The sequence below is a fragment of the Heliangelus exortis genome, chromosome Z (assembly GCF_036169615.1).
Source record: "Heliangelus exortis chromosome Z, bHelExo1.hap1, whole genome shotgun sequence".
NCBI lineage: Eukaryota > Metazoa > Chordata > Aves > Apodiformes > Trochilidae > Heliangelus > Heliangelus exortis.
The window spans coordinates 59132454-59148169 of record NC_092454.1 but is presented as its reverse complement, the minus strand read 5'-3'; the positions used below and the strand labels follow the sequence as shown (position 1 = coordinate 59148169).

The window sequence follows — 15716 nt, the reverse complement described above, 5'->3', positions numbered from 1 at the left end:
ACCTCCAGTTAGGGTGCAAATAAGAATGCAAATAAGAATGCAATTCTTACTAGTCCAAAATTAATGTATGCATTTTAAACAGTTTATTTATTTGTCTTAAAAACAGCTGTTGCAGAACCAAGCAACAGAGAGTATAGTCAGAAATATTTGTACAGAATACTTACTTCTGAGGAAAGAAGTTCCCCAGAGTCTTCTGCCATGGACTGATTCTCTCCTTTATTCATTTCTTCCTCAGCTGGAGTAGCAAGTTTTTGTGCCACTGGAGATTCTGCTTTGCTATATACATTTTCTAGGTTTGGTCTAGTTCTCGGAGATCCATGCCTTACGAATTGTCCTGGTTTCAGAGTACCCAGCTTGCCTTCTTGGAAAGTGGATTTTCCAGCACTGGTGAATTTAAAGTAAACAAAACAAAATTATGTCACTTGATTTTGGTTGAGAGGGGGAAAAAGCAATCAAGTTTGAACCAACACTTAAACAACAGAGTTAGAGACTGATAAACTGCTTTGATTAAAACCATGAAAATTATCTTTCACATGTGTATTTCTGATGTGGGGTATTTGTAGTTAACTTGTGAGCAGGAGTAACGAGACTTCTTTGTAGAGACATTTTTAGCATCAAGACAAATGCTGTGTGGGTAACCACACCAACATCAAAGTACCTGCAACCTAACACATGCTTAAGATTTTAATTTAAAAGGAAGAGCAGTAAAATAGAAGAGCACACTGATATCAACAAAAGACAGTGATCTGATGTTTAGCAATATTTATTGTTACATGTATGATCACTGTTCGTGCAAATACAAACCCAACAAAAGAAAAGCTTGGTCAAAACCAGCTATGAGCTCATATAGATCTGTGTACCAGATAAACAATAAGTAGCTCAGGTCAACTATAAATGTGCTCTGAAAACCTAGGAAGAAGCTGCCTGCAGACACTGAAAATTTAATACTGGGGAAAGACAGATAACAAGGTGCAAAAGAATTTATACTTGGCAAGGTGTCCCATTATACACCAGATGAAAGCCCTTAAAATGCAATTTTTCTAAATTATAACCTCACCTGCTTTGTCCACACAGTACATTTTCAGAACCACAGGGCACCTGAGGCACCACTTGCTGTTCTTGTTCCTCTTTGTTCAATACATCTGCTTGACACAATACAGTTTCCTTTTCACCCTTTAATTTGCAATTAAAAGCATGAAGAAAAAGAAAATCAAGGAAGTTTTTAAAACAAGTGTGTATTAACAACAACAACAACAACAAAAAGAACTACAGATCTCTGTACTATTTTCTCAGTCTGGACAGAGAGAAGAATTAGATGTATTTACTGAAGGTAATCTGTCTGAGACTATGACTCATTTTACAGGCAAGCAGCAAAAGAAGTCTTCTTCACCCTGGGATACCTAGAGTTTGGCTCTTAAATACTATATGCACTCAAGCATTATGTGTGACACCTGCCTATCCATCATTCAATCAATGCTCTGTTACAAGGAGCAATATGGAAACAAAGTTCTTTGGCAAATGGAAAAACCTTTGAAAACTGGACACTGCAGAGCACATCAGAGACATACCCATGCCACTACAACATGGCCTCTGATTCAGAATGGCTTACTGGTTTTACCTCTGTATCTGCCACACTGGTTCCTCAAAGAAGGCACTTAAACACTTCCCTCAGTACTCCAGGTCTGTGGCAGCTCTATCAGTACAACAAAGCATCAGGCCTGCTGTAGCTCTACAGATATACACAGCAGAGGGCAGCTGCACGTGCACCACAGATAGGCCAGAGGTATAAAATAGCCAAAGCTGAACTGCAAGCATCTGTTCTCAGCTAGGGCTGAGCTGACACTGGTACAGAGAGGGGATTACAGATGCAGTGCACTTGTGGGAATGCAGCACCCTAGTACTGCAAGCAAGCTCTACAGAGGTTCAAGAACAAAGCCAGCTAAAACCACTCCAGAAAATCAGTCACTCTTTCAAAGCTTAGCCATGTTGGAGATCCAAGGCAAGTCGACAGACATGTCTATACCCATGGACATGTCTATACCCATGGCATGGTTCATGACCATGACTCATAACCACAAAATGGTTACAGAATTCATCATACTTAATGGCTTTCAGGATTTCAATACCTTTTACAGTGCCTATTAAAGTGTCTGTGGGGATACATAGGGCAGATGAGTAACTCAATTTACCTGTGTACAATAGAGGAGTGTCAGGCACTGTAGTGGTAAAGCCAGCCAGAGCTTACCAAATTAACAGGACCTTATACATATATATATATATATATTTTTTTTTTTTTTTTACAGAAAAATAGCTATCCTCTGCCTTCTTTGGATACTCTTAGTAGTAGATTCCTCAAGATAACCTTGATTCATCCAAACAGGAAAGACAAAATGAACAAAAAGGCTGGATTTTATTTATTTCTAAATAAACCCCATTTTTATTCTAGAGTTTATCTAAAATGTGCATAATCATTTTTTCTATCACACAATCCAACCAAAATCAGACCTTTGATTTCCAAAAGATATTAACAGTATACCTTGTAGATTTCACTGATTTCAAATCTGCAATACCTCAACATGCCAGATTTGGGGAGTTTTTCCATGTATCACTGTGTCTCAGCTTCAGGGAATGCAAATTAATGTTCTAATTTAACATCATGAAACAGAACATGCAAGTTGGAGCCACACTTTTGAAGGCAAAGTGTGTATTCTCAAGACTTACAATCACAGCATTGGCAGGCTCATCTTTTTGCAATACCAGCTGCTCTGCTTCAGACTTTTTCTCCTTATTTTCTGGTCTTCGCAATTCCGTCTTTCCAACAGCTTTCCTCAAGTTTGGTTTGTACCTCTGGAATCTGCTCCACGTTAACTTGACAGGCTCAAGAGTTGTTTGTTTACTTTCTTCTTTAGTGTTATTTTTGCTACCGGTGCCAAGGCAGAGAGGAAAAAAATAAATCCAAAACTTAATACAAAACTATGTAACTACTAAGCACAGATTCATTATATTTACATATAAAAACCATTATGTTCACATGGTTTAAGAGAAACCATGTAAACATAAAATTCTGTTGAGTTTAAGCTACAAACAAAAAACTGCTTCAGCAAAATTTTCAAAGCATTGGTCTCCTAAACACTACTACAAGAGAATCCACTAACTCACTGGGGACTTAACTTTCTGCTTATTACTATGAAGCCAAAGCAATTTTCACATGGTTTCTCCAATAGGCAACCTAGTTGCCAATTGCTCTGCTCACATGAAATCAATCCAGTGTTTCAGATGATGGAAGAGCTGTAAAATGAATGCTCACTGCTTTAATGGTTAGCATAGATGTCAGTGACATTTTAGTAGAACTGGTGTTAAAACTATGACAACAGAGATTACTTCCAGTGTTTTTATTACATTTTCTTTGCCAGCTAGCAATACATTGGCAATTATTTCCTTCTAAAATACCTTCATTGCTACAATCAAGAAACAGAGGTAGCTAAGTCCTTACCTTGTATTAGGAGTCGAGGTGTCATCTTGGTTAATTCCAGGTAGACAAAACTGGAGTTCACCACCCTCTGATCTTGAAATCCTCTCTGGAGACTTACAGTGTGGCTCCTTAGAAACCTCCTGAGCACAAAGTGACTCTGCCTTTTCTAAGGATTCCAATGGCTGCAGGATTTCATATTTTCCTGTTTGCTGAAAAATGTAAGCCCAAGGAAAAGCCATGACACCAAACTAAATTGAGACATTACAATGTCCATGAAATTCAATACTAATCACTCTCTGAAATGTTTATCACAAAAACCCCCTTGCAAATGCTCACTAATAGTTTTCTAGTCCAAAGACATGTTTCTTTAAACAAAACAGATAAAAACCTAGATTTCTTATTTGTCATCTTCTATTAATATTTTTTTTTCTTTTTTTATGTCAACTCTACATATGCACCTCAGGTCAGAAAGTCATCTGGAGACATAACAAGAGATACAGACTGGATGTAACCTTTGTCTCCTCGCATAAAACCACAAGTAAAATAAGAGTTTTCATGTAAAAACCCATAGGTTTTAAAAAAATTGTTTCAAAAAATATTAACTTCATATTTTTAAAATTATCAGTATTTCATTTCACAATTAAAGGAAAGAGGGGGGAAAAAAGCCTTACATGTGTAGCAGAAGGGATGCTACGTTCACTGTCACTCTGTGACTGTGCCAGACTTTCTTCCTTGTTCGTATCTTTCTGTGATACACCTTTATTATTAGCACGAAACACTTCCTTTCTACATGTTGTCATTCTTAAATTTGGCTTTGGTCTCTGGAACCGACTCCGCGGTAGCCGAGCTGACGATACAACAGGTTTCTCCTCTTCCTTTCCAGGACCAGACTTCCTGCATAAACAGAAGAACAATCGAAGGCATGGCACAACACAGGTTCTCCAAGTCATCCATGACATACTTGTATGCAGCTCTCTTCAATACAGGAACCAAGTGTAAAAATCCTTAGTTTTCTCAGAGCACTGTTACTGATACTGTCGCAAAAGTTCCAGAAGAGTGGGTTGAGTGTCATCACAAACATATGTATTGTATAAATATGTATGCAAAGGTAAGTTTAAAAAATTGCCATTTCAGAACTGCGACTTCCAGTCATACTTTATGAGGAATATAAACATTTTATAAGTGCCTTTGTCTAATGATGTTAAAAACTACCCAGTAGATTTACAGCACAGGGTTTTTGCTTGTCTTTTGTTTTTTTTGGTTGGTTGGTTTTTTCGTGCTTGTTTTTGCTAATAGGAAACCACACCAGGAACAACAGGAACTGAGCATCAAAAAAATGTACTTATTCAAAAACTGGGCTCCCAGCCTAACGATCAAATTAAAAAACAACAGCAGATAAATTTAGTGCTTTTGAGGTCCTAGGGGTTTGTTTCTTTAAGTCTAGTATTGCCTTGATAAAACATCTCATTATAGAAACAAAACTTGTTACTAATGCTGGAATTGAATGTAAAATTGTAGCCTATCTAGAGATACTGATGGTTTTGAATTATACCTTCTCTCAATTTAAAATAGAAACTTACCCTTTACTAGTATCTGACACCTGTTTCCAGTCATCTAACAATTCCTTTTCACTTCTACAGCTTTCTGCTTCAAAAGGTTTTTCTTGGGAATGCTGGCTTGTATGTACTGAGTTCTTCTCAGAATCTGTAGTGTTCCCTTCCAACATCACATTGCATGGCCCAGTGTCTTCATCAACTGTCACATCCTGAAAGGAATAAAAGTTTCACTCTGTTAAAATGAAAGACTTGCTTGACCTCTCTTCTAGAAAAGCAGAAGGGTGAAGAGGGAAGAAGTTAATTTAAGTATCTTCCACAAAAACACTCAAAAAGACCCCTCTTGCTATCTATGCATCCAACTAAGATCAGCATATAATCTAAAGGTAAAAATTTATTATTTTTCTATTTGCTTTCTATCTCAAGTGGTCTCTTGGAAAAGAGACCTTTTTTTCTTCTTCACTTCTTATTTCAGAGTTGGTATCACAAATAACAAAATAAAATGAGATGCAACACTTCTATCCATAGAAAACAGAACCCAGCTGCAAGCATGAAGAAATTTTATGACAATTGGGTTTGCTCTGAAAGAATCAACTTAAGCATGCATAGGCTGTGCTTATAAACCATGTGGCATGTGAGATCTTTGCCAAGAAAGGCTTCTAATTGGGACCCAGCAAAACAATGTGCCTAAGGAACTGCTCAAAAAACTTACATTTTTGAGGCATGGATCACTGTTTTCATCCCTGTGGTGTATCACACCCATTTCTACCTCTTCACCTTCAGTCTTCTCCTCTTCAGGATCTTCTTCCTTTGTCAGGTCTTTTTGCTTTGCAGCTAGATTTGGTTCTGGTCCCTGTACTCTGCCTCTCTTTAGAGGTAGTGGTTTCAGCACACACTGCTTGCTGTCATCTTGTAAATCAGCTGTTTCATTAGACCTGGAAAAATACATAAGATCCACAAATACGTAACTTATCTGAAAGTGGAAGGAGTCTTGGAGAAGTCATATTTATTTTTTCAAACAGTTATTATACACTCATTTAAATGGAGCTATGCATTACTAACTTCAGGAAGCAAGAAAGTTAGAAGTGTATCTGCTAGAGACTGAAAGACTACCTGACAACTTTAAACTTATGTTTGCCCTGTTCTTTTTCTTTCCCACTGAAGACAGGATGCCACACCAGATAGACCTTTTTCTGACACATAATGGCTCTTCCTGTAGTCCTATCTGGTTTAGAGGCAGATGGACCTGATTCAATGAAGGGTTAAAAAAAAAAAAAAAATCACATTCAGAAAATATATACATAACTTCACAATCTTACGACTGTAGAAATATTTGATGCACATTATTACAACTGTCCGATGCTTCTATGCCATTTTACCCTGAGCACCAAGTCATGAAGCATGATAATGAAAGAAGTAACAGCTGAGGAATTTTTCTGCCAGATTATCAAACCCAGTTTACCTCCCTCCAGCCTCTTCAGCTACCCCCTTTCCCTTGGTTTGTTTGTTTGCTTTCCCCAATCTCTCCTGTAAAAACATACTCCTCCTTTTGCACTACAGCTGCCATTTATCCATTGAAGAGAAATACAAGAAAAACACTTCTTAGGTAACATGTGCATTAAACTGCCCACGCTGGAATTTTTTCTCCCAATACCAGATACATAACATTTAACTAAACATTGAGCTACACTTTAAGAAGAGACACTTAACTTCTATTGTTTAAATATTTAACCACTGAGACTGAAGCATTTCAGTATAAAAAGTTAGTGGAGAAGGCTTGAGACTAACTTTTCAGGTATTTTTGCACTTATCATGACTGATATCTCATTTAAAAATTGCTTTAAAACCAAAAATGTCTAATCTATTTGTTTTAAACATTAATAAAGATTCCTATTCTTTCCTTGATTTCTATCTCATTGCACAAGTTTCTTCAGAAACTTCTGTAACTACTACACTATATAGTATTACCAAAAGTGAGAGGGAGATTACTGGGGATCAGCATGCGTCAACTGATTTTTCACATCCTTACCAAGACACTGTCTCCAGGACTTTATCATCTTTTTTTGCAGCTTCCTCACTGGTACCATCAGACCTATTACTTTGGTTGGTATTCTGAGTAGAAAAAAAGAGTATCAAGACATAAACTTTCTACATTTTTGAAGTACAACATTACCTAACAGACCAGGTAACTAGCCATAGCAGGATACAAAACGTGTTGCTTATGACAAACACAATTACTTGATACATTACACAGTCAAAAAGAAGCAGTAAAATCTGGATCAAAAAACTAAACTTGTATCACAGTAGGACATGAAAGACTATTAGCATCTACTGTTTGTGTGACAAGCTCCCACCTTAGCTGAGACCTCTAAGCAGTATCACACTATCACTACAGGTTAAGCAGATTCCTGCTCATACTCACAGGAGAAAAAGGAAGAAGAAAAAAAAAAAAAAAAAAAAAAAAGGGAAACCCTCCCCCCAACATTGTTGTTGCATCCAGAAGCTTTTTAGTTAACATATTATCTTCAGTTACCTTATTCTATATTAAATACCTTTTCAGTCTCTCCCTTAGGTCCTTCCTCAGGCTGTGACATTTCGTTATTTCCTGGATCTTTTTCAGGCTTTTCTTTCCTTTCAGAAGCTCTTGTAACATTAGGCTTAAATCTCTGTCGACATCCTCTAACTATTGCCTTTGCACTTACAGTTTTTCGAGGTGCTCTGCACAAAGAATCCACAACAGTAACATTTATTCAATAATATTCAAGCCTACATAACGTTAAATGACTTGCAGTTTTCTTTACTGGAATTAGGTTGTCTTCCAAAGGATTTGCACAAACTTAATGCAAGTTTCTTCACACAAGAACAAAAGTTTTTTTTAGTCTTACATAGGGTGGAAATTCAGTTTTATCTACCTATTAAAAATATATGAAGTTATCACACAGGGGAGTAACCTAACTAGACTGCATACCACAGCTGCTTCTGCAAGTGTCAGAAGCCAAGTCATTAGCTGGCAATTGAAGGAGGGAGGAAAGCAAAGTCATAGTGTTCTCATTCTTCCCCTCATAAAATCCAAGCATAGCGGGTACTTTATAAAGTAATGCTTTCCTCAACTTCCCAGGAAAAAAGCACATACCTTCTACCAGAATACCACTTGGTATCATTAAAGAAAATGCCAAAATCAAGTTGAAAATTTATTTTAAACCTTCACAATTGCTGTTGTATTTTTAGAGTAGCACTATATAGAATAAACTAACAATCATAGACAGTTAAATCCAGTAGACTGGAAAAGCCATCTCAATACTTACTCAGATTTAGTATCCAAATCTGTGTTCTCTACTTCTGTGGCTTCATTTCCATCTCTTCTATGGTCTTCTCCAGAGCACTGGAATTCAAAAAAGGAATAATTACTCTTGGACAAGTGTGCAGACACCTCAAAAGCAGTTCTCAAGACACTACTTATTAGCCTGTAGCTGGTCCACAGTACCAGCACTGATCAAATCAAATACAAAATCAAGAGAAACGCATATTAAAAAAATGTTTCTCCTTCTGACCTTTTCATTTGCATTCACGAGGCTTGAAGAAGAAGTCTCAGCCTCCATTTTCTCTTGGGTAGCTGCTTGTCTCCTTACAACTAAGTTGGGTTTAGGTCTTCGCAAGCACCGTCTCTCTGGTGGCTTCTGAGTCTTCCTAAAGACAGAGAAACAGGTGGTATACATTATTATAGAAGAGAAACTCAAAGTCCTATAGGGTCCAAGATCTACCTCAAGGGCACCACAGACTGCATGTGTAATTCAGCAAAACAGTAAGCTAAAAAAAAAAAAAATTTCATCTTTCTGGTACTAGCAGATGACCTCCTACCTAATGCAAAGAATGTCAAATAACCTGTAAAAATATCTCTGGCTTTCAGTGGAGTCTACTTTAAACTATTCAAAGGAAGGATTTCCTTCTGCTAAATAAATAGAAATACCTCTTGTCTTAGAGATGCACAGTTGATGTCAGTGTAAACAGGCTTACTGATTTCAGTAGAAACAAGAATAAATTTGTCAGTCTCCCCCCTGTGCCATGCAAGATCATGGAGGAAATTCTCCTAGAAACTATGCTAGGGCACATGGAAAATAAAGGGGTGACTGGTGACAGCCAACACAGCTTTACTAAAGGCAAAGTGTGCCTGAAAAATTTGGTGGCCTTCTATGACAGTGTTACAGTGTTGGTAGATAAGGGAAGACCAACTGCTGTCATCTACTTGGTCTTGTGCTAAGCATTTGACATTGTCCTGCACAACATTCTTCCCTTTAAATTGAAGTGACATGGACTTGATGGATGATCACTTGGTGGATAAGGAATTGGCTGGATGGTTGCACTCAAAGAGTTGTGGCCAGTGGCTTGATGCCCAAGTGGACACCAGTGATGAGTGACATTCCTCAGGGGTTGGTATTGGGTCTGGCATTGTTTAACATCTTTCTTGGCAACATGGACAGTATGGAAATGCTCAAGCATTGGTTAGATGGGACTTTGAGCATGGGACTTGAGATGGGACTTTGGTCTAGTGGAATGTGTCCTGGCCCATGGCAGGACAGCCGGAATTAGGTGAGCTTTAAGGTCCCTTTCAACCTATACCATTGTATGATTCTATGAAAACTGGTCCAAAGGGGTGCAGACGTGCAGATTTTCTAGGAAAAAAAAATAAAATCTAGCATCTTTGTCTCCTGTTCCTCTGTCACCTTTCAAAGCTACCTCACTCACAAAACTACGGAAACAGCAGTTTGTCCTACTGCAAACATCCATACATTATTGAAGAACAGGGTACATAAATCAATCTGTGTCCTTAGACATTGCAATACCATGTTGTGAGATTTACGTACTGTTTGACAGAATCCTACAGCTTATCAACAATCTTCAGATTGGGAACTACTACCTTGTCTTATACTCTTTCTAAGAGAGGAAAAATAAAACTTTGACAGCATTTAGGATATGAGTGACCTACTATTCAATAAGGGAAAGACAGAAGCATGAAAAACAATTTAGCATTAACTAGTAGCCCATCCATAAAACACCTCTAAAAAACCTGTTTCATCGAATAGGATGTCACTAACCATACAAAAACAAACTTCAGGCACAGACTTGTTAGAACACAACAGTTACAGCAATAAGTATAAAAAATAGTCACAAGTATTAAGGTCATAAAGGAGGGCAGGTAAGACAAACAATTTGGGGTATCTTCTAGGGAGATGTGTCTCCACCTAGACTCTTTCTTTGAGTTCTACAGAGCAACAGTTCCAAATTAGGAAGGTATGAATACACCACACACATGTGTATCGCTAGTAAGTTCTGATCCACAACTGTGAGTTTCAAAAAATACAGTGATTTCCTTTACTTAAAAAAAAAATTTAAAAATCAACTTTTACATCCAAAGTTCATGCACAAAATGGCAGAACTTCTTCAGAGAAATCTCTCATTCTCAATGACTGTAGAGGGATTAGTTTTTTTAAAACTGAGTTAGGTCTTCCTCCTCATCCCCAAATCAAAAATTCTACCAAAAAATGCCACTGAATATGAAAAAAAATCATGATACACCACCTAGTCTAATGGTCCATCAGAATTATATCCAAATTAAACAGATGCAGATTCAGGTCAAGTACTACAGGATAAAATAACTCTACTTACATGAATTCAAGCTGTGAATCACTTTCTGATGCACCATGCTTTTCATCTGGTCTATGTAAGTCAGCTTTGTCTTCATTCTGAGTGAAGAAGAAAAAATGTAGGAAAAAAATGACAAAAGTAGAAAATCTCTTTGCTATAATGTAAAGAAAAACACAAACAAAACCAAGATTAACAGAATGGATGAGGTCACAAGGGACCTCCTGTGAACACCTGATCTAAGCTTCCTGCTTAAGCAGAGCCACCTGGAGCTGACTGCCCAGTATTATGCCCAGACTGCTTTTAAATTGCCTACACCAGAGACCCCACAGTGTCTCTCTGGTTAACCTGTGCTAGTGCTCTGTCACCCTCAGAGTGAGTAACTGTTTCCTGATGTTGAGAAGAAACCTTCTGAGTTTCCAATTATGCCCATTGTCTCTTGTCCTGTCCTTGGACACCACTGGATACTGAAGAGTTTCTCCTGAGCCTTCTCTTCTCCAGGATGAACTGTTCCTGCACTTCTCAGATTTCCCTCACAGAAGGATGCTTTAGTCCCTTCACCATTTTCATGGCCCTTTGACAGGATATTATTTCTAGTATGTCCCTATCTCTCAGGGAGCACAGAAGTAATCACAGTACCCCCCAGGTATGGCCTCACCAGCACTGACCAAGGGAGCAGGATCACCCTTCTCAACTTGCTGGCAATGCTTCTTCTAATGCAGCCTAGGATGCAACTGGCCTTTTTTTTTTTGCAGCCAGGGCACATTGCTGGCTCCTGTGCCTTTCTGTGTCCACCAGGACAAGGACACCCAGGTCCTTTTCTGCAAAGCTGCTTTCCACTTGGATAGCTCCCAGCATGTGTTGGTGGTGCCTAGGGTTGTTCCTCCTGAGGTGGAGGACTTGGCATTTCCCACTGTTGAAGTTTCAGGAGGTTCCTGTCAGCCCATTTCCTTGTCTTCTTTTTGGATGAAACTGACAGCTAATACTGCCTAAGGATTCTGTTATCATTACTTTCCAGGACTGCTATTTAAATAATTTTCCTAGTGAGCACTGACCATCACTACAAAAATGAAAAAAATAATTGACAAAATAGCAAACCGATCACAATTACAGCAAAGATTTTATGAAATCTATTCACTGGATTAAGGTAAAAGCCTACTGTATAAAAACATAATTTCTCTACTGTCTTTATGCCTATAATAATATTAATAGAATCAGGTGTCACATCACTGACTGGCTGAGCATTTCATGATATGTTCATATACTTTTAAAGCAAAAATAGACCAATAGAATTAGAACTATACATAAAAGGTGTTTTGAAATGAACAGTTTTAGAGATCGTTATGCCTTATTCTCATGTCAAACATCCAGAATTTATCAGCCAGAGAGATTCTGATTTTCATACATATTGTTCTAACTAATATCAAGAAACTGCATTGTTGTAGTATTTCCAACTACAGGCATTTAGTATTTGTGAAGATCCTAAGTAGCTGGTTTTCCCTTAAGATTATTTTAGGAAACAGAATCTGAAATAAACACGAACGGACAAATAATTTTCCCATCACATGAGAGAAAAACTAACACTTAAATTTCCTCATTTCTCACCACAAATGTCAAATATTAGCCATAAGATCATTTTTCATCTTAGAAAGCACAATAGAAAGTAATCTATTTCACCTCAGCACAAGTCTTTAAACAGTATGATACTAAGTTTCAAAAATTATAATGATGCAAGGATTGAAGGATGATCAGAGGAATGACGTTTTCTCTGTCTAAGGAGAAATGTAAGATTAGGGCTCCTCAGCTTGAAAATGTTATTACTGGTGAGAGGAATATGTGGCATTACAAACAAGAAAAGATGATGAAGGTGAACAGACGTACAGAGTGTACTAAACTATCAGGCATCAGGCTTAAAACAACCCAAAGAATCCACTTCTGCTATTAAGCAAATAAATAAAGGAAATAACTCCCAGGTGTAGCATGCAGTTCATGACAAAGGTACAGACTGACACAAAACAAAGCAGCTACATAAACTCATTAGTGAAGGGTGTATAAAGGGCTTCAAGGAAGCCAGATGCCACCTGAGGAGTTTCTGAAACTGCTGGACTTAATTAGAACTGAAGAAAGATCATTCAATCTTGGACCAGTTTCTCACGTCTTTCCTGGAACACCTCATGGTACCAAGTACCAAGAATTTACATAGGTTTCCATTCTGAGGCAGCCTGTGCTCATTAGGCTCAAATCAGTTGCCCGCATTGCACTAACAAGCACATGTCAGTAAAATGCTCAATTTTTGATATTGTACTCCTTCACTTTTGAATAATTAAAGTGTTCAACTGTTTAAATTGGCTATGGGATAAGACAGGCATGCACACTACACTCTCTGAATAAATTTAATATAAGACATTTTCGCGAGGTTCTCGGGCTTGTTGCCTTTTTTCCACCTAGTGGCAAAAACATCACAAAACCAACCAAAAATGTCTTTGATTTACGAAAACATAAAGAAGAAGACCTTAAGAAATAAGAATTACATTATAAAGCCCCAAACCTGTGTTTCACTAGTTTCTTCAGACTGTCTTTCTTCGCTTCTGATCTTTGAAACTTGTAACTCTGAAACACAGGTCTCCTGTGACAGATCATCTCTAACTTCTAGGTTTCTCAGTTTAGCAGATTCCGTTTCTAATGCAGTATCATTGCTACCTTCAAAGCTGAAACCAATAAAAGCATACAAGAACATGGTATTAGTTTATTTTCATAAAAAAGCTATTATTGTTTACAGATAGGTCAAGTTGCACCGAAAAATTATGTAATTAAATAATAACTTGTTTCAGAGAATTTGACAAGTTTCAGTAGTATTTGCAGGATATGAGCTTTAAAACAACTTTTGTACCTATGCAATATTATTACAAGATTATGTTAAAATCCTATCTAAAAATCTTAGACTAGACAATTTAAAAAATAGAATTTCCTCATATAAGTACTGTACGCAGGAGATTTTTATTACCCTGATCTTCTGTAACAACCTGTATTTAGTTAAAAGACAAATACTGTTTTTTCATTATTCCAATGAGGTATTAATGCACATAAAGTTTCTGGGCATCTGCATGAAATAAACAATTACAATATAGCTAAATAAAACAGCACAAAAAAATCTGAAGTAGCAGCTTTATAATGACTTCTTAGATTTACCACTTTCTTGCATTAACAGTCATTTTTCTTCTAGTAAAGAAATGCTTGAAATTGAAACCAAAAGCTTGCCTCCCACCCAGGTTCTGCACAATTCCAAGCAACTTCTCCTTCCCTCAATAAACATGAAAAACAAATATAAATTCCAAGTGTATAGCAACATCACTTAGCAACATTACCAAGCAGTGCTTTGAGAGAAAAGTATTACAAGTCAGGATAAGCTAATATTCTCCATGAAATAAAAAAGAAAAGTTAAAGCAGTATTGGATAGGATGTAAATTAACTTTGCAAGTGCAGACAACCAGAGGAAAAAATATACTGAGAGTCTAAATGAAAAACATCTTACTAGGACCCAGAACAGTCTTCAGAAACCAAAAACATGCCCATTCTGTGGCAGCTAACATGATGGTAAGCATGAATAAAATCTGTACTAAAACTTTAAATAGTTTTTAATTTTGTCTAAGCTTTTCATTGTAAACATTACCTGCATAAATTGACATCACTTTCTCTCTCCAATATGTCATCCACTGGTAAAGAGGACTCTGATCTCTCTTCCTCTGTAACAGTACTCTCATCTTGTTTTCCTTCAGTAACACTATCCGTTTTTTCTCTACAGGTAGTATGACCATCATTGCTTTCATCACATACCATTTCTTTTCCTGCTAATAAATAATAATTAAATCAATCTGGACATTCTAGGCAGCATCTTAGAATTCCAATTATTACATTCTAGCTACAGTGAAGAAATACTAATGTAATACCAAAAAAATCATTGCACAATTTCCAAAGTATAAGCAAACTTAGGCATAGCACCTAAGTATTCTGATTGAAGAGAACAGTTCTCAGCTAAAATAAATTATTTACTATGAAAGCTGATTCTGAAAAGCACTGTTCCACAAACTACCAAAGCAGTTCAGTGATTTAAATCAAAATTCAAGTTCTCGTTTTAAAGTTTGCAATGTCTTTATATAAAATTTACACTCGAACATTTGGAAGTGAGCATTTTTGCCTCTTACTTTTATTAGATGATTTCCCTTCTTCAGCAGCTTTTGAAGAGACAGACATTTCTTCTGGAAGATTCTCCACCTCCTGTTCAAGATCATCTCTTCTCTTCTTCTTTCTCTTCTTTTTTGCTAATGCTGGCTCTAATGCAACCTGTTCTTCTGTCTGTTCAGCAATGTCCAAAGATTCCTCATTTTCTTTCTCAGCCAATACAGCATCTGCTTCTGTTTCTGCATCAGGAATTCTGTCTTTCTGAACATCATCTTGATCATTGGCAGCTTCTGTGCTGGCAGCTTTTGCTATTGTGACAATACAGCTCCTGGTTAACAGACTGGTGGTATATTATAAGCCATACATATCAAAGGCATTTCCACCAGGACCATCTTACAAAATCACACATAGCTACCAATATACTGCAGGACCACAGAAAGTCAGTCACAGAAAAACTTCAGCCTATTTTATCTTCAGAATCTCACATTTCCATTCACAGAAAACACACCTGAAACTGGCTGCTACCAATTATTACCATCCCATACATCAGTAATCTAAGTCTGCAAAAGTTATGCTACAAAGCCAGCCTCTTGGCCTGTGTACTGGTTTTGGCTAGGATAGAGCTGATTTTCTCCTTAGTTGCTAGAAGAGCATTGTGTTTTAAGATTTCGTATGGGATTTTGTATGAGAAGAATGTTGATAATACACTGATAATTTTAGCTGTTGCTAAGAAATCAAGGGCTTTTCAATTTCTCACACCAGCCCTCCACGCCAGTGAATAGGCTGGGAGTTCACAGGAGTTGGAAGAGGACACAGCCAGGACAACTGACCCCAACTGGACAAAGGGATATTCCAGACCGTATTATGTCATG

General features: G+C 37.3%; 1 protein-coding gene across 4 annotated transcripts in view; it reads right to left on the bottom strand.

Moving 5' to 3' along the window:
• The window catches only part of BDP1 (BDP1 general transcription factor IIIB subunit), a 50605-nt gene that overhangs the window by 24840 nt on the left and 10049 nt on the right, over positions 1-15716 (bottom strand). For 3 of the 4 annotated variants that reach the window (XM_071731904.1, XM_071731903.1, XM_071731906.1), the window contains 15 exons: positions 14868-15152; positions 14336-14513; positions 13214-13373; positions 10690-10766; positions 8577-8712; positions 8331-8407; positions 7578-7743; positions 7055-7137; positions 5738-5960; positions 5053-5237; positions 4144-4366; positions 3494-3681; positions 2722-2920; positions 1058-1173; positions 165-384 (listed from right to left, as the gene is read on the bottom strand). In XM_071731904.1, coding sequence (XP_071588005.1) covers positions 165-384; positions 1058-1173; positions 2722-2920; positions 3494-3681; positions 4144-4366; positions 5053-5237; positions 5738-5960; positions 7055-7137; positions 7578-7743; positions 8331-8407; positions 8577-8712; positions 10690-10766; positions 13214-13373; positions 14336-14513; positions 14868-15152 — 2516 coding nt within the window. The remainder of the gene's footprint in view (positions 1-164; positions 385-1057; positions 1174-2721; positions 2921-3493; positions 3682-4143; positions 4367-5052; positions 5238-5737; positions 5961-7054; positions 7138-7577; positions 7744-8330; positions 8408-8576; positions 8713-10689; positions 10767-13213; positions 13374-14335; positions 14514-14867; positions 15153-15716) is intronic. The other variant, XM_071731905.1, reaches the window with a different exon arrangement.